The sequence below is a fragment of the Ranitomeya variabilis genome, chromosome 2, assembly GCF_051348905.1.
Source record: "Ranitomeya variabilis isolate aRanVar5 chromosome 2, aRanVar5.hap1, whole genome shotgun sequence".
NCBI classification, from domain to species: domain Eukaryota; kingdom Metazoa; phylum Chordata; class Amphibia; order Anura; family Dendrobatidae; genus Ranitomeya; species Ranitomeya variabilis.
In genome coordinates this window covers 1,082,217,829-1,082,236,810 of record NC_135233.1, presented here as the reverse complement: position 1 = coordinate 1,082,236,810, position 18,982 = coordinate 1,082,217,829, and the positions used below count along the sequence as shown (strand labels likewise).

Here is an 18,982-nt window from a genome sequence, read left to right as displayed (position 1 = left end):
ACAAGATAAAGGATTTAAATAAAGTAAAATTACGGAATATAAAAAAAATAGGGAAAGGGGTACAGTACAATCCCCTAATCCAAAGGATTAGGGAAATAAGTACTGTCCTATGATATAGTAAAAGATTAGATATAACTGTAATGTATAATCCACTAATATAAAATGTTAGAGGAAGTTATGTATGGTGTTTCCCCTAATTTCCTAGATTACGGGAAGGAGAGTTAATGACCCCATTACACAATTGTCGGCTCCGTTACTCATCGAGACTAGGCTGATTGCTTTGGCGACTTGGAGCAGAGTAGTTTCCCAAATAACAGAATGTCAGGGATAAACCCCTTTTGCCAATAATTTAATCCAACTCCTTTGTTCTCGCTGAGTGGACGGCTGTCAGATTATCTAGGTGTGGATTACAGCAGAGACTGACTGCACTGGGGGGCAATGCTGAACGAGCCCCCTATCATTACACAGAACGTTATATTCTCTGCCTCTAGGATTCCCGTGCGGGGAGAACCTGTACATGGCCTCATATAACGCCACCTGGGAACAAGCAATTATGACATTATATAATGAAAGTCTCAATTTTGTGTACGGAGAAGGACCAAAGCCGAAAACATCGGTCGTCGGCCATTACACCCAGGTATCGTCTATTCTTCTACACCTGATAACAGCATTGCTTTTTACCAGCTTTTTTTCAGTGGTTCTTCACCAGAAATGGCTGAAAATGAACTTGATCCCTCTCTACTTTGTGGTCATCACAGGCATGGCTTAGGGTTCCAGCACACTAGGTGTGAAAGCTTGGCAGTCTACATCTAAGGCCACGGTCACACTGTCAGTATTGGGTCAGTATTTTACCCCAGTATTTGTAAGCCAAAATCAGGAGAGGAACAACCAGAGGAAAAGTCTAATAGAAACATATGCACCACTTCTGTATTTATCACCCCCGCTTCCTGGTTTTGGCTTACAGATACTGAGGTAAAATACTGAGCAAACACTGAGAGTGTGAACGTGGCCTTATGCAAAGGAAGGTCTCCAAAAACAGGCATTTTAGAGTTCCATTAAACTAATAATACCCAAACACTGACTCTATGCAAAAGTCTCAGAGATGAGGAAAATCAAGTTGTTGCAAATCGAACTTGTGTCAAATGTTTGAGAATTTCCTCAATCTGATGAATTTGAATAATTTGTGATTCGCTTAGAAAATATTGCTTAAAGTGGTCATTGCCACTTACCCCTAATGCCTTGCAGTTATCATATCACATGGTATAGCAAACCTAATCAAAAGGAACCAGTATGAAAGGAAAAGCAGGGAATGCAGCAGCCATTTTCTAGAAGGATGGGCTTCTATTACATCTGAGTGGTCAGTAAGTAAAATCCAGGCTTCCTCCAGCAAAAACAAATGTTTGCCAAAGTGTTGAGGATATGTGAATGAAGGAAGGAAGGCAATGGTGGACACAGACAGAAGAAGGCCCTTTACAATAACAGTATATGAGCTCTGTGTAGTTCAATAGTGCTTCATAGTGCACAGTTCCACCTGCTATTTGAGGTGTAAGTTCACCCCTTTTACCTCTTAGGCCCCTGTGATGCTGCACCAATGATAAATCCGCCCCTGAGGGGGAGTTGTGATTTGCTGCTTTATGTATAAGCTACTTATGAATATTAATTATTTTCTAGCTGGCCTGGGCCACCTCATGGGAGCTAGGATGTGCAGTATCCAGATGTCCTGGCAAAGCGTATGAATACTACTATGTGTGCCAGCAATGCCCAGCGTAAGTGAGAAATAACAATAATAACTATAGACTCGTCTCTTTAGTGATGTCCGATATAAGCAGACAGGTATTAGTGTTACCAGAAACTGTAGTGAATATCTACAGGAGAAAAAAATTATAAAAATGCATAATATCTATCTATCATCTATCTATCTATCTATCTATCTATCTATCTATTATCTATCTATCTATCTATCTATCTATCTATAATCTGTCTATCTATTATCTAACTATCTCTCTATCATATATCTATCTATCTATCATCCATCTACTTATCTATCTATCTATCTATCATCTATCTATCTATCTATCTATCTATCTATATATCTATTATCTATCTATTATCTATCTACCTATCTATCTATTATCTATCTACCTATCTATCTATTATCTATCTATCTATTATCTATCTACCTATCTATCTATTATCTATCTATCTATTATCTATCTATCTATCTATCTATTATCTAACTATCTATTTATCTATCTATCTATTATCTATCTATTATCTATCTATCTATTATCTATCTACCTATCTATTATCTATCTATCTATTATCTATCTATCTATTATCTAACTATCTATCTATCTATCTATCTATCTATCTATCTATCTATCTATCTATCATCTATCTATCTATTATCTATCAACTATCTATCTATTATCTAACTATCTCTCTATCATCTATCTATCTATCTATCTATCTATCTATCTATCTATCTATCTATCATCTATCTATCTATTATCTATCTACCTATCTATTATCAATCTATCTATTATCTATCTATCTATCTATTATTTATCTATCTATTATCTATCTACCTATCTATTTATTATGTATCTATCTATTATCTATCTATCTATCTATCTATCTATCTATCTATCTATCTATTATCTAACTATCTATCTATCTATCTATCTATCTATTATCTATCTATCTATCTATCTATCTATCTATCTATCTATTATCTATCTATCTATCTATCTATCTATCTATTATCTATCTAACTATCTCTCTGTCATCTATCTATCTATCTATCTATCTATCTATCTATCTATCTATCTATCTATCTATTATCTATCTACCTATCTATCTATTATCTATCTATCTATTATCTATCTATCTATTATCTAACTATCTATCATCTATCTATCTATCTATTATCTATCTATCTATTATCTATCTATCTATTATCTATCTATCTATTATCTATCTATCTATTATCTAACTATCTATCATCTATCTATCTATCTATCTATTATCTATCTATCTATTATCTATCTATCTATTATCTATCTATCTATTATCTATCTATCTATCATCTATCTATCTATCTATCTATCTATTATCTATCTATCTATTATCTATCATCTATCTATCTATTATCTAACTATCTCTCTATCATCTATCTATCTATCTATCTATCGATCTATCATCTATCTATCTATCTATCTATTTATTATCTATCTAGCTATCATCTATCTATCTATCTATCTATCTATTTATTATCTATCTATCTATTATCTATCTATCTATCTATCTATCTATCTATCTATCTATTATCTATTTATTATCTATCTATCTATCTATCTATCTATTATTTATCTATCTATTATCTATCTATCTATCTATTATCTAACTATCTATCTATCTATCATCTATCTATCTATCTCTCTATCTATTATCTATCTATCTATATATCTATCTATTATCTATCATCTATCTATCTATTATCTAACTATCTCTCTATCATCTCTCTATCTATCTATCGATCTATCATCTATCGATCTATTTATTATCTATCTATCTATCTATCTATCTATCTATTATCTATTTATTATCTATCTATCTAGCTATCTATCTATCTATCTATCTATCTATCTATTTATCTATTATCTATTTATTATCTATCTATCTATCTATCTATCTATCTATCTATCTATCTATCTATTTATCTATTATCTATTTATTATCTATCTATCATCTATCTCTCTATCTATCTATCTATCTATCTATCTATCTATCTATCTATCTATCATCTATCTATCTATCTAGCTATCTATTATCTATCTATCTATCTATCTATTATCTATCTACCTATCTATCTATTATCTATCTATCTATCTATCTATCATCTATCTATCTATATATCTATCTATTATCTATCTATCTATCTATCTATCTATCTATCTATCTATCTAATATCTATCTATCTACCTATATGTCAAAGTTACCTATTTCGGACAGCTGATGTGAGAGGTTTTCTATGGTCCCACAGAATTTATGATATTGAAAATTGTTATAAAAATAACAAACTGAAATTAAACACCTAAATAAGAACATTTTGCTCAGTAATATGCAGATAAGTCAATTTTTACCTGTCTTGAATTGTGCTATTGGGCCCAATTTTTCACGACTGTCAACAGTCAATTCCTATCACAACCACTAGGTGGCCACATAGACACACACATCACAAACGTCTCCAGACAGAGCATCTGGAAATTATGTTTTTATTAAAAAAGGTCTCATGTTGGCGATATATTAAAGGATCCATCGAGCCAGGGAGAAAGGTAAGGAAGAACACATCTCTTCTAATGCATCACAGTATTTTAATGGTTAGTGTCAATGGCTCTCCCTTTTTCCATCCTCTGTGAAGCGTGTGTATTCACTTATGTATTTCTTTTTACCATATTTCAGAGGGAATGATAGAAGCTTTGCTCATTTCCCGTACAAATTTGGAGAAAAATGTGGAGACTGCCCTAATAATTGTAAAAACGGCTTGTGCAGTAAGTATGAACATAAATGGAGGAATGTCTAATATATCGAGGGCCATCAGTGTAATACACATATTAAGGCCAGTTTTTAACCCCTACATGGCTTAAGATGTAACAGTACATCCTTCATAAGGTGAAGTGTGTAACGAGGGATCAGCAGCTTTGCCTGTGCCAAGAACAACTGGTGCCAGCAGTGTTATACACATCCCCGCGACATTGATGGCCTGCTATGGTGGGCAGTGGCCTGCTAAAGACCCCATCAACGGTATCTTTGCCCTTCTGTGAATCTCAGTCACAGGTTGGACTTCTTAGGAGACCGTTATTTTCCCTAAATGCTTCAATTCTGAAACAGTGAAGAATATAGAACACGCAATCTAATCAGGTTCACAAAATAAGGTGAAAAATGTAAAAAAAATATATATATATTTTTTTTAACTTTTATCATAATATTACATTATTTAACCAGTATGGTAAAGAAAAAAAAAAGAAAAAGAAGAAAAAAATTGAAAGAGAAAAATTGCAGTTTTTTTGGTTGCTGTACTTTTTCCCCCAAAACATCCAATACAAATAAATCAAAGTGCCCTACATACCAATAAAAAACGCCGACACGGTGCACAAAATACGAGCGCTCACAAAGCCCCACTGAGGATAAACCAAGGTCTCAGGAAACTAGTAACACAACCACCCATTTTTCTTTCATTTTTCATCACTCATGGATGGATTTCCGGAAACAAAGCACATTTTAATCAAGCTCTTGGGCTGGTGAGGAAACCAAAGAAAGTATATAGACAGGACAGGATTGAAGCTGATATTTTCTGCGAGGTAAACCATTTCCCTGCCTGTTTAAAACAGTTCACCTCACAGAAAAAAATCAGTTGTGATCCCATGCTGTCCTGTCTGTATATTCTTTTGCTTCCTCCCCTACACAGGAGCTGTGGTGTGATTGGACCATGTTCCTGCATGGTCAGACATGACCATAACACAATAAATAGCAGGGGCACATTTATAAGATTATCTCAGCACGGGATTTTATTTTCACACATCCCGTTGTAGAACTTATTTTTATTCAGTTCTTTAATACAAAAAGTGAAACTCATATATTATATAGAGTCATTAGAAGCAGAGTGATCTATTTCACGTGTTTATTTCTGTTAATGTTGATGATTATGGTTTACAACCAGTGAAAACCCAAAAGTTATTATCTCAGTAAATCAGAATAATTAACCAAAAAACACCTGCAAAGGCTTCATAAGCACTTAAATAGGTCCCTTAGTCTGTTTCAGTAGCTCCACAATCATGGGGAAGACTTCTGAATTGACAGACTTTGTCCGTTCCTTATTTAGAAACAGACAAATAGAATGATTGTGAAACATGGATCCATTGCATAACTGATGCAAACAGAAGAAAATGGTCACCAATGATTATTATTAGTGTTGAGCGATACCTTCCGATATTCAAAAGTATCGGTATCGGATTGGATCGGCCGATATCCAAAAAATATCGGATATCGCCGATACCGATACCCGATACCAATACAAGTCAATGGGACACAAGTATCGGAAGCTATCCTGGATGGTTCCCAGGGTCTGAAGGAGAGGAAACTCTCCTTCAGGCCCTGGGATCCATATTCATGTAAAAAATAAAGAATAAAAATAAAAAATATGTATATACTCACCCCTCCGACGGACCCTGGACCTTAGCGGTGCAACCGGCAGCCTCCGTTCCTAAGAATGCAGTGAGTGAAGGACCTTCGATGACATCGCAGTCACGTGAGCGGTCACATGAGAGGTCACTCGACCAATCACAAGACCGCGACGTCATCGCAGGTCCTGTACACTCACTGCATTCTTAGGAACGGAGGCTGCCGGTTGCACCGCTAAGGTCCAGGGTCCGCCGGAGGGGTGAGTATATCCATATTTTTTATTTTTATTCTTTATTTTTTACATGAATATGGATCCCAGGGCCTGAAGGAGAGTCTCCTCTCCTCCAGACCCTGGGAACCATACACTGGGAACTTCCGATTCCGATTTCCGATATCACAAAAATATTGGAAGTCGGTATCGGAATTCCAATACAGCGAATATCGGCTGATACCCGATATTTGCAGTTTCGGAATGCTCAACACTAATTATTATCCATTTGGGTTGTGTTGTGGGTCAGTTTTAGAAGAAGCAAAAATGTTCTCCTTGATGAAACCAAAACAAAGGCCTCATAATAGAGAACGGACCCCTCTGCTTCACTTTGGATCAGTTGGAATGGATCTGTTTTTTACTTTAACCCCTTTCTAACATCAGACGTACTAACCCGTCGAGGTGACCTTGGCCCGTATGACCATCGACGGGATAGTATGTCATAAGCAATCAGCTGCGCTCACGGGGCCAATCATGGCCGGGTGTCAGCTGATTATCACAGCACCCAGTACTAAGTGCCAGGAGCGGTTACGGACCGCTCCCGGCACTTTAGCCCCCGGGACACTGCAATCACACAAGATCGCAGTGCTCCAGTGGCATAGGGAAGCATCGTGCAGGGAGGGGGCTCCCTGCGTGCTTCCCTGAGACCCTCAGAACAACGCGATGTGATCACGCAGCTCTGAGGGTCTCCTCCCTGCTAAGAGCAGGTGCTGAGAAGCCTCCTACACTGCCTGTTAGATCGCTGATCTGACACATTGCTGTGCAAAGTGTCAGATCAGCGATCTGACTTTACACAGTGATGTACCACCCTGGGACAATGTAAAAAAGTTTTAAAAAATATACTGTGTAAAAATATTTTTTTAAAAATTCCTAAATAAAGAAAAAAAATTTTGTTCCACTAAATACATTTCTTTATGTAAATAAAAAAAACAATAAAGGTACACATATTTGTTATCGCCGCGTCCATAACGACCCAACCTATAAAACTCTCCCACTAGTTAACCCCATCAGTGAACACCGTAAAAAAAAAAAAAAACGAGGAGAAAAACAATGCTGTATCATCATACTGCCAAACAAAAAGTGGAATAGAACGCTATCAAAAAGATGGATATAAATAAACATAGTACCGTTGAAAACATCATCTTGTCCTGCAAAAAACGAGATGCATACAGCATCATCAGTGAAAAAATAGAAAAGTTATGTCCCTCAGAATAAAGCGATGAAAAAATAATTATTTTTTATATAAAATAGTTTTTAATGTATAAAAGCATCAACACATAAAAAAATGATATAAATGAGATATCGCTGTAATCGCAGTGACTCGAAGAATAAAACTGCTTTATCAATATTACCACACGCAGAATGGTGTAAACGCCCCACCCTAAAGAAATTCATGAATTGTTTGCTGTTCATTCTGCCTCCCAAAAATCATAATAAAAGGCAATCAAAAAACGTTATGTTCCTGAAAATAGTACCAATAAAAACATCAACTTGTCCCGCAAAAAACAAGACCTCACATGACTCTTTGGGCCAAAATATGGAAAAATTATAGCTCTCAAAATGTGGTGAATAAAAAACTATTTTTTGCATTAAAAAACATCTTTTAGTGTGTTACAGATGCCAAACATGAAAACATACTATAAAAACGAGCTATAAATAGTAAATCAAACCCCCCTTTATCACCCCCTTAGTTAAGGAAAAGTAATAAAATTAAAAAAAAGTATTTATTCCCATTTTCCCATTAGGGTTAGGGTTAGGGCTAAAGTTAGGGTTAGGGTTGGGGCTAAGGTTAGGGTTAAGGTTAGGGCTAAAGTTAGGGTTAGGGTTGGGGCTAAAGTTAGGGTTAGGGTTGGGGCTAGTGTTGGGGTTAGGGTTTGGATTATGTTTACGGTTGGGGATAGGGTTGGGATTAGGATTGGGAATAGGGTTAGGGGTGTGTCGGGGTTAGGGGAGTGGTTAGGGTTATGGTGAGGGTTGGGATTAGGGTTAGGTTTGTGTTGGGATTAGGGGTCTGGATAGGGTTGGGATTAGGGTTAGGGGTACGTTTGGGTTAGGGTTGGTTAGAATTGGGGGGCCTCCACTGTTTAGGCACATCAGGGGCTCTCCAAACGCGACATGGCGTCCGATCTCAATTCCAACCAATTCTGCGTTGAAAAAGTAAAACGGTGCTCCTACCCTTTCGAGCTCTGCCATGCGCCCAAACAGTGGTTTACCCGCAAATAGTGTGCATCAGCGTACTCAGGACAAATTGGACAACAACTTTTGCAGTCCAATTTCTCATGTTACCCTTGGGAAATTATAAATGTGGGGGCTAAAAAATCATTTTTATGGGAATAAATAATAATTTTCACAGCTCTGCGTTATAAACTTTAGTGAAACAATTGAGGGTTCAAAGTTCTCACAAGACATGTAGATAAGTTCCTTGGGGGTCTCGTTTCTAAAATGGGGTCACTTGTGGGGGGTTTCTACTGTTTAGGTACATCAGTGGCTCTGAAAATGCAACATGACCCCCTTAGACCATTCCATCAAAGTCTGCATTCCAAAACACCACTACTTCCCTTCTGAGCTCCGACGTATGCCCAAACAGTAGTTTTCTCCTACATATGGGGTATCAGCATACTCATGACAAATTACACAACAACTTTCTGGGTCCAATTTCTCCTGTTACTCTTGAGAAAATACAAAACTGGGGGCTAAAATATCATTCTTGTGGAAAAACTATTTTTAATTTTCATGGCTCTGCATTATAAACTTTAGTGAAACACTTGGGGGATCAAAGTTCTCACAACACATCTTGATAAGTTCCTTGGGGGGTCTAGTTTCTAAAATGGGGTCATTGTGAGGGGTTTCTACTGTTTAGGTACATCAGGGGCTCTGCAAACATAACATGACTCCCGCAGACCAATCCATCAAAGTCTGCATTCCAAAATGGCGCTCCTTCCCTTCCGAGCTCTGCCATGCACCCAATCGATGGTTCCCCCACACATATGGGGTATCAGCATACTAAGGACAAATTGCACAACAACTTTTGTAGTACAATTTCTTCTGTTACCCTTGAAAAAATAAAAAATTGGGAGCAAAAAAATAATTTTTGTGGAAAAAATATGATTTTTGTATTTTTACTGCTCTACATTAAAAACTTCTGTGAAGCACTTGGGGGTTCAAAGTGCTCACCACACATCTAGATAAGTTCCTTAGGGGGTTTACTTTCCCAAATGATGTCACTTGTGGGGGGTTTCCACTGTTTAGGCACACCAGGGGCTCTCCAGATGCGACATGGCGTCCCATCTCAATTCCAGCCAATTTTGCATTGAAAAGTCAAACGGCGTTCCTTCCCTTCTGAGCTCTGCCATTCGTCCAAACAGTGGTTTACACCCACATATGGGGTATCAGCGTACTTAGGACATATTGCACAACAACTTTTGCATTCCAATTTCTCCTGTTAACCTTGGAAAATAAAAAATTGGGGGCTAAAAATCATTTTTGTGGAAAAAATATGATTTTTTTATGTTTACGGCTTTACATTATAAAATTCTGTGAAGCACTTGGAGCTTCAAAGTGCTCACCACACATCTAGATAAGTTCCTTAGGGGGTCTCCTTTCCCAAATGGTGTAAATTGTTGGGGGTTTCCACTGTTTAAGCATATCAGGGACTCTCCAGACGTGACATGGTGTCCGTTCTCAATTCCAGCCAATTTTGCATTGAAAAGTCAAACGGCGCTCCTTCCCTACCAAGCTCTGCCATGTGCCCAAACAGTGGTTTACCCCCACATATGGTGTATATGCGTAGTCAAGACAAATTGTGCAACAACTTTTGGGGTCCAATTTTTCATTGTTACCCTTGGTAAAATAAAACAAACTGGATCTGAATTAAATTTTTTGTTAAACAAAGTTAAATGTTCATCTTTTTTAAATATTCCAAAAATTCCTGTGAAGCACCTGAAGGGTTAATGAACTATTTGAATGTGGTTTTGAGTACCTTGAGGGGTGCGGTTTTTAGAATGGTGTCACTTTTGGGTATTTTCTATCATATAGACCGCTCAAAGTGACTTCAAATGTAATGTGGTCACTAAAAAAATGGTGTAAAAATGAGAAATCGCTGGTCAACTTTTAACCCTTATAACTCTCCCTAACAAAAAACAATTTTGGTTCTAAAATTGTGCTGATGTAAAGTAGACATGTGGGAAATGTTACTTATTAAGTATTTTCTGTGACATATCTGTGTGATTTAAAGGCATGAGAATTCAAAGTTGCAAAATTGCAAAATTTTAAAAATTTTCGAAAGATTTCCATTTTTTCACAAAGAAATGCAAGTCATATCAAAGAAATTTTACCACTTTCATGAAGTACAATATGTCATGAGAAAAGATTGTCAGAATCACCAGGATCCATAGAAGCATTCCAGAGTTATTACCTCATAAAGGGACAGTGGTCAGAATTGTAAAAATTGGCCCGATCATTAACGTGCAAACCACCCTTGGGGGTAAAGAGGTTAAAGGAGTTCTCCAGGTATATAAGAACGAAGACTAATCCATTAGGTCATTAAGATTACATTGGAAGAGTAGCGATTGTGTGACTTTGTACAATGGCGGTATACCCAGCCATCGCCAGAGCTGATAACAGCTATTAGGTGATGTTGATGAATGTTGGACCCCACCAATACGATATTGATGATCTATTCTAGGAATGGATAATCAATATAATTTGCAGGGGTAAAAGCCCTTAAAGGGAACAAGTAATTAAGTCGTTACCAGTTCTTGCTCTTTTTTAATTCCCTCTGATCCGATGAGTTTTCCATTTTTTTTCTTTCAAATCCGCTATACGGGTCAAGGTCTATTTATTTAGTGATAATTTTTATGGGCTTTACTGCAGGGGCGTGGCTCACAAAGTAATTATGTACAGCAGACTAAATACAGCCCCCAGAGAACCCTTGCTTTTGATAAAAAGGCTCATATCTCCAGAACCGCATGGCAGATTATAAAGGAAAAAACACTAAATAATCAGAAAACCAGAGTTAATAAAATAAAAGCAAAAAGTAGACACTTCTAACCTGGTGATAGATCTTGTTAAGGTTCAGTTTACCTTTTTCCTTAAAAAAATAGCGACACAAATGCAATGTCAAAATGCAAGTGAAAGTAGCTATACCTGCAGTCCTATGTAAAACCACAGACAGTGCACTCTGAGCCCCATTCATTACAGCATTTGCACGTCTGTTTTGTGTAGTTACCCTTCCTTTAAAATGAATCAGTCAGCAGACTTTTGCTACCTAATCTTAGAACAAATTGATGTAGGGAAAGAAAAGCTGAATCCAACGATGTTTTACTTAGATTAATGGGAGAAAAAATTCTGACAAAATCAGAGCATTTAGATTTAGAATGGAACAGAGCTTCTCCCGCCCACACCAGGATCTCTGTGTACAATGTCCATAGACAGTGAGCTGCCTATTACAGGAGGGGATAGTCCCGCAATGTTAATCTCTTGCTGATAAATCCTTCACAATTAGTAAACAACAGCACATACTTTGACAAGTGACATATCCATGAATTCTGTCTTTCAGTCTCTTTCTCCTGCTGTCTCCAGATTATATAGCAAAAACCTGATGAAAAATTCCCTCTAAGTCATTTTTCTGGTTTGTGCAAAATTCTTTTAACTTTCACCTTTTTTGAAGTTTATTTTTCTAGTTGTTTTTTTTCCCTGTACGCATATTTTTATCATACAGATTTGCAGCCAAGTTTTTGCAAAGTTTTTGACCAAATGTGTCAAAGGACAGCTTATTTGGGGAAATTGTTTTCACAAATGCTAGAGTTGCACATGACATTTAACATTTGATGTGACCTTTTCCCCTATAAAGGCACAAAAAATATTAAAGATAAAAATAAAGAACTTTGCAAAATTCAGGAAACCACACTATGTTGAAGAATTTGGCACAAAGAAGAGCAACAAATGCCAAAAGACAGGGAAAGTGACATTAAAAATATGCAAGTGATTAATCGGGCCCTTTAAGTACAGCATATGAAATACATATAATACTAGAGTGAGTTACGTGGATTGTAAAAATGCACAAGTCCATCAAATTCAACCATCTAGGTCATAATCATTTTATATAATCAGTAGTAATAAGAGCCGCACTCATAAGTGAATGCAAAAAGTGAAAACTGTAATTTACAATAGTCACCACACTTGTAATGAAACAAAAATGGATGATTCAGAAGATAGCAGTAAGCAAGCAACGTTTCGACCCAATCCAGAGTCTTTTTCAAGCATTGCTACAAGAAAAGTACACAATCATTAGTATGTTATAAAAAAAAGTAGACAATGATACATATAAAAACATCAAATGATATGTAGAAATTACTGTTCATGTGTGAGGGCTGGCTAAAGGACAACGAGGTGAGTACAGCAGAACAACCTGTGCTGGATGACCAGAATTATTTAGGTAGAGATGCAAGAGCAATTTCTTGTAATCTGGGACCTGATGATAGTTAAGTACATTGGTGAGATAAGGTGTTAGGCTAAAAGCCATAAATCTACTATATATTTAAGTTTCCCATCATATAATCAAGGCGCAGAATGAAAAATGTTGGTGGTAGTACCAACCTATATGGTAGGCATCCAGGGGTAGATTGCTGGGGAAATTCCTTTTAAATTCCTTTAAGGGCTAAGGATCTGTTGGGGTAAAAAATAATAAAAATAATGAGATTCTGGGTAAGGGGTATGTTTAGGTAGGTGGACGAGGAATACTGAGGGCCTGGGTAGAGGTTCCCCGTAGCGTGGTGTGAGAACATAGGTGACAGTGGGCTATATATGTGCGTAGCCGGCACAACTTCCGGTATCGTGAAACTGGAAGTGACGCGTCAGTGGAGTCAGACAGAGGCTTGAATATGTGTAATGCATCCGTTACACTACACTGCACGCAGAATTATTAGACAAGTTGCATTTTAGAGGATTATTTTTATTATTGATCAACAACTATGTTCTCAATCAACCCAAAAGACTCATAAATATCAAAGCTTAATATATTTGGAAGTTGGAGTGGTTTTTTTTTTTAGATTTGGCTATCTTAGGAGGATATCTGCTTGTGCAGGTAACTATTACTGTGCGGAATTATTAGGCAACTTAATAAAAACCAAATATATTAACATCTCACTTGTTTATTTTCACCAGGTAAACCAATATAACTGCACAAAATATAGAAATAAACATTTCTGACATGCAAAAGCATAATCCAAAAAAAATTAGTGACCAATATAGCCCCCTTTCTTTATGATGACACTCAGCAGCCTCCATCCATAGATTCTGTCAGTTGCTTGATCTGTTTATGACCAACATTGCGTGCAGCAGCCACCACAGCCTCCAGACACTGTTCCGAGAGGTGGACTGTTCTCCCTCCCTGTAGATCTCACATTTTATGAGGGACCACAGGTTCTCTATGGGGTTCAGATCAGGTGAACAAGGGGGCCATGTTATTTTTTTTCTTCTTTAAGACCTTTACTGGCCAGCCACGCTGTGGAGCAGTTGGAGGCATGTGATGGAGCATTGTCCTGCATGAAAATTATGTTTTTCTTGAACGATACCGACTTCTACCTGTACCACGGCTTGAAGAAGTTGTCTTCCAGAAACTGGCAGTAGGTCTGAGAGTTGATCTTCACTCCATCCTCAACCCGAAAAGGTCCCACAAGTTCATCTTTGATGATACCAGGCCATACCAGTACCCCACCTCCACCTTGCAGGCATCTGAGTCGAAGTGGAGCTCTCTGCCCTTTACTGATCCAGCCTCTGGCCCATCCATCTGGCCCATCAAGAGTCACTCTCACTTCATCAGTCCATAAAACCTTTGAAAAGTCAGTCTTAAGGTATTTCTTGGCCCAGTCTTGACGCTTTATCTTATGTTTCTTGTTCAAAGGTGGTCGTTTTTCAGCCTTCCTTACCTTGGCCATGTCCCTTAGTATCGCACACCTTGTGCTTTTTGATACTCCAGTAACGTTGCAGCTCTGAAATATGGCAAAACTGGTGGCAAATGGTATCTTGGCAGCTTCATGCTTGATTTTCCTCAATTCATGGGCAGTTATTTTGCGCCTTTTTTGCCCCACAGGCTTCTTGTGACCCTGTTGGCTATTTGCCATGAAACGCTTGATTGTTCGGTGATCAAGCTTCAAAAGTTTTGCAATTTCAAGACTGCTGCATCCCTCTGCAAGACATCTCACAATTTTGGACTTTTCAGAGCCCGTCAAATCGCTCTTCTGACCCATTTTTCCAAAGGAAAGGAAGTTGCCCAATAATTAAGCACACCTTATATAGGGTTTTGATGTCATTAGACAACACCTCTCCTCATTACAGTTATGCAAATCACCTGATTTACTTAATTGGTAGTTGGCTCTCAAGCCTGAACAGCTTGGAGTAGGACAGGTATAAAAAGTATCATGTGATCAAAATACAACTTGCCTAATAATTCTGCACGCAGTGTATAATTCACTGTGGTAATAGGTGACAAACAGAACATAATAAGCACCATTTGAAACAATTTTTGAGTTACAATAAAAAAATTTTTGTTTACTTGCACATACAAAACCCAAGAAATAATTTAAAACATCTAGTGACCTCCGATGTGAGAGACACAAATGGCAAAGAACGCTATTAAACACCTTAAACCAGGAATATATATTATTAATATGTTAGTATATAGTACTATGTTCTAGGAATGATAAATATCTCAACTTGTATAATAATGTTATGTGTAACTTCATGCCATATTAAAACATACGAGCAAATTGAAAAAGAGGGATTATCGCTATACTTATCATAGACCACTAACAAACCTATTCGGCCAGTGTTAGTCCTGAATATGAGAACAATGAACCCTGTGTAGGCCAATTACTGCTAATGGTGCCGTAAAGATTACAAGCATGAAGTCTCTAGATAGTACTTACAAATAGTGGGGTAGTGGGGAGTCAATGCCGTGTCCCTCCAGCCCGACACGCGTTTCGTCCACACTTCTTCAGGAGGCTTGAATATGGTGGAAAGCATTTCCAGTATAGCGATCCAGAAATGACACTGGGGGGAATCTCAGAGTGAGGATTAGTAATCTAAAATGGATGTGCGGTGGTATAGTGCACGGATGTGACGCATCCATGCGGCTAGGGCTGCAGGAAGGGGGCATGAACATTGTATTGGAAGAAGGGGGGAATAGGTGAATGGAGAGAGTTGAGAAAATTGGCTGTTATTCCTACTGTCAAGTTGGACTAAGTCCTGTTCAGCCAGCACCAACCTACCCTGCTGACCTGGCCAAATTTTACAATTCTGACCAGTGTCACTTTGTGAGGTAATAACTCTGGAAAAATTAAACATATCCAAGTAAATCTGTCCTCATCTTTTCGTGTACTTCATGTTAGTGGTAAATTTTGGTCAAAATATTATGCATTAATTTAAAAATATTGAAAATTTGACAATGAAATTTGAAAATGTTGCTACTTTTTTTTTTTTATACCCATAAACCAGATAGTTTCATCACACAAAATAGTTAATAAATAACTTTTACCATATGTCTTCTTTTCATCAGCTTAATTTATGAAACATACCTTTTTTTTTGTTAGGAAGTTTCAAGGGTTGAAAGTTAACAACAATATTTCCAAAACCAATCTTTGTAAGGACCACAACAACACAATTGAAATGACTATAATGAAACTATATGACAGAAAATACCCAAAATTGAAACCATTATAAAAACTGCACACCTTAAAGTGCTCAAAACCACATTCAAGAAGTTTATTAACCCTTTGGGTGTTTTGTAGCAGTCAAAGCAACGTGAAAGGAATAATGAAAAATTAAAATCTTCCCTCAAAAATGTTGCTTTAGCGTAAAATTTTTCATTTTTACAAGGGTAAAAGGTGAAAATGGACCATGAAATTTGTTTTGCAATTTCTCCTGAGTACACCGATACCCCATATGTGGTGAAAAAATCCTACTGTTTGGGCACACAGCAGGGGTCAGGAGAGACAGAGCACCATTTGTCTTTTGGAGTGCAAAAATGGCTGTAATAGATAGCAGATGACATGTTGTGTTTGCAGAGGCCCTGATGTGTCTAAACAGAGAAAAACACCCACAAGTGATTCCATTTTGAAAATATGACCCCTCAAGGAACTGATCTAGAGGTGAGGTGACCACCTTGAACTTGAACTTGAAATGAAAAACATGTGGAAGCTAAATGTGGTTTAGAAACACTGGGGCTCGGAAGGAAAGGGACATTTAGATTTGGGAGTGCAGAATTTGCAGGACTTTTTATGGGAGGAAAAGTGACATAGCATTTTTCCAAAGCATTTGAGCTACCAGAAATGTGGAATCCTCTTATATTTCCATTGACAGATGGCAGACTTGAGTGGGGACTTGCTTCTTTTGTGTATTGAGTTGAAAATTTTACTGGAAACATTTTACATAACATTTTGTATCATATTTATCCTGTGCTCTACCCTGAGCACTTACATCGGGTTTTATATCGAAATCTCTGAATTACGTGATTCAGTTGAAACTCCTGAGGGACCCATTCATTATGATGAGGCAGCAGAGTTACTATGGACTTTGTCTGGCTTCTGTTCAGTTGTGTCCTTTTTTCAGAAGTGCACAAAACTGTGATTAACCACTCTTTTTTGCAAGGTTAAAAAGACAGGCACCACCAGATCATAGGTCAGATGGCATCCACAATGTCTCCATCTGCCTCATTATAGGAAATAGTCCTTCAGGAGTTCCTACTGTATCATTTATTTACACATAAACCCCAATGTACATGCTCAGTGTAGTGCACAGGATAAATGTGTGCTGAGCCTTACTGAAATATTTGTGAGACAGAATTAAAAAAATCTAATTGATTTTATTTATTTTTCATGGAATTTCTTTGGAGTAAAAGTGAATAGACAAGTTTATTCTTCGGGTTGATGTGATTACATCAATTTGGGGATTTGCTCATCTCTAATTTCAAACCTAAATATCATTCTTTACCAGATGTGCCTCCAGCTCCTTTTTATATCCAGAAATATATATGCAATTACAAATTCTCGGTGCATTACATTCCAAAATTTCCTCTAACTGTAAAGAATACTTTTCTACGTAGATGTGTAAATCACTGTTTATCCACATGTAAAGAATGACAATGTCCATGGGAGATATGATTTTTCCCACATTATATGCTTAGCTTTGTTAGATCTGTAAGAGTGATGCCATGTTTTCATTTTCGCTTTTATTTTTTTCTCTTCTTAGCTAATCCTTGTCTAGTAGTGGATAGGTTTAGCAACTGCAAAGATCTGAAAGATTACTGCGAGATGTCAAAAGATATAGCGAATGCTTGCAAAGCAACATGCACCTGCAAAAATAAAGTGTTCTAAAAATCCATCTTGTTTTTTTCACATCTTGAGAAGTGATTACATCTTAGTTTGTCCGATTAACATTTTGTTTTCATTTTGAGTAAATAAAAGCAAATCTATATGAAACTGATGGAGTCATTATTGATATTGTGAAGAATCTGCAGTGGCTGCAATTACACAATCCTTGTGTATTCGTGGAAGGCATTTGTCCTTTATTGCATCAGAAATGGTGAAGAACTTGACCCAAAGAGGGCGATTTGTGGGTATTGATTTGCAAACCAGGAGTTTGGCCTAAAATGTCTACTAAATAAAGGTTTAGATGTTAAGAACTATGCTAATCGATTATTCGTTTAACTTAGTGTTCCCCATTCAGTGCCATGGGCAGCACGCTGCTCAATGGACAATCTCAGGTACTGCCTCTCAGTTCCTATTAAAGTGAATGTGATCTGAGCTGCGTGAATCGAGGAACAGCTTCACTAAATAACAGCTGATCGATGGGCGTGATGATCGGACATGAAATCTACTTTAAGTATCAATATATTTTTCCTCGATAATATATACAGTAGCTTTAAAGGTTTGTTCCCATCTCTTACATTAGGACACTTCCACTGGTTATGCAATAAATGTGTCATAGATCATGAATCAATCTCAAGAACGAGGTCTATTCGTTTGTATTGGAGTTCCAAAGATTGCCAATTGCGCCAGTGGCAAACATACATCTATCACACATCTGTGCTGCATGAGATGAGGATGTGTTATTAGTAGTGTTGAGCATTCCGATACCGCAAGTATCGGGTATCGGCCGATATTTGCGGTATCGGAATTCCGATACCAAGTTCCGATATTTTTGTGATATCGGAAATCGGAATCGGAAGTTCCCAGTGTATGGTTCCCAGGGTCTGGAGGAGAGGAGACTCTCCTTCAGGCCCTGGGATCCATATTCATGTAAAAAATAAAGAATAAAAATAAAAAATATGGATATACTCACCCCTCTGACGGAGCCTGGACCTCAGACGTGCAACCGGCAGCCTCCGTTCCTAAGAATGAGCGAGTGAAGGACCTGCGATGACGTCGCGGCTTGTGATTGGTCGCGTGAGCAGTCACATGAGCGGTCATGCGACCAATCACAAGCCGCGACGTCATCACAGGTCTTTCACTCGCTCATTCTTAGGAACGGAGG

At 37.5% G+C, this 18,982-nt stretch overlaps 1 protein-coding gene across 3 annotated transcripts in view; it reads left to right on the top strand.

The window, feature by feature from the left end:
• LOC143808735 (serotriflin-like) overlaps positions 1–17,945 on the top strand; it is a 60,532-nt gene extending 42,587 nt beyond the window's left edge. For 2 of the 3 annotated variants that reach the window (XM_077291680.1, XM_077291681.1), the window contains exons 5-8: positions 492–637; positions 1,672–1,766; positions 4,465–4,553; positions 17,699–17,944. In XM_077291680.1, the coding sequence (XP_077147795.1) occupies positions 492–637; positions 1,672–1,766; positions 4,465–4,553; positions 17,699–17,823 (455 nt within the window). In that variant the 3' untranslated portion in view covers positions 17,824–17,944. Of the gene's footprint in view, positions 1–491; positions 638–1,671; positions 1,767–4,464; positions 4,554–17,698 lie in introns of all 3 variants that reach the window. The other variant, XM_077291682.1, reaches the window with a different exon arrangement.
• The last annotated feature ends 1,037 nt before the right edge of the window (positions 17,946–18,982 follow it).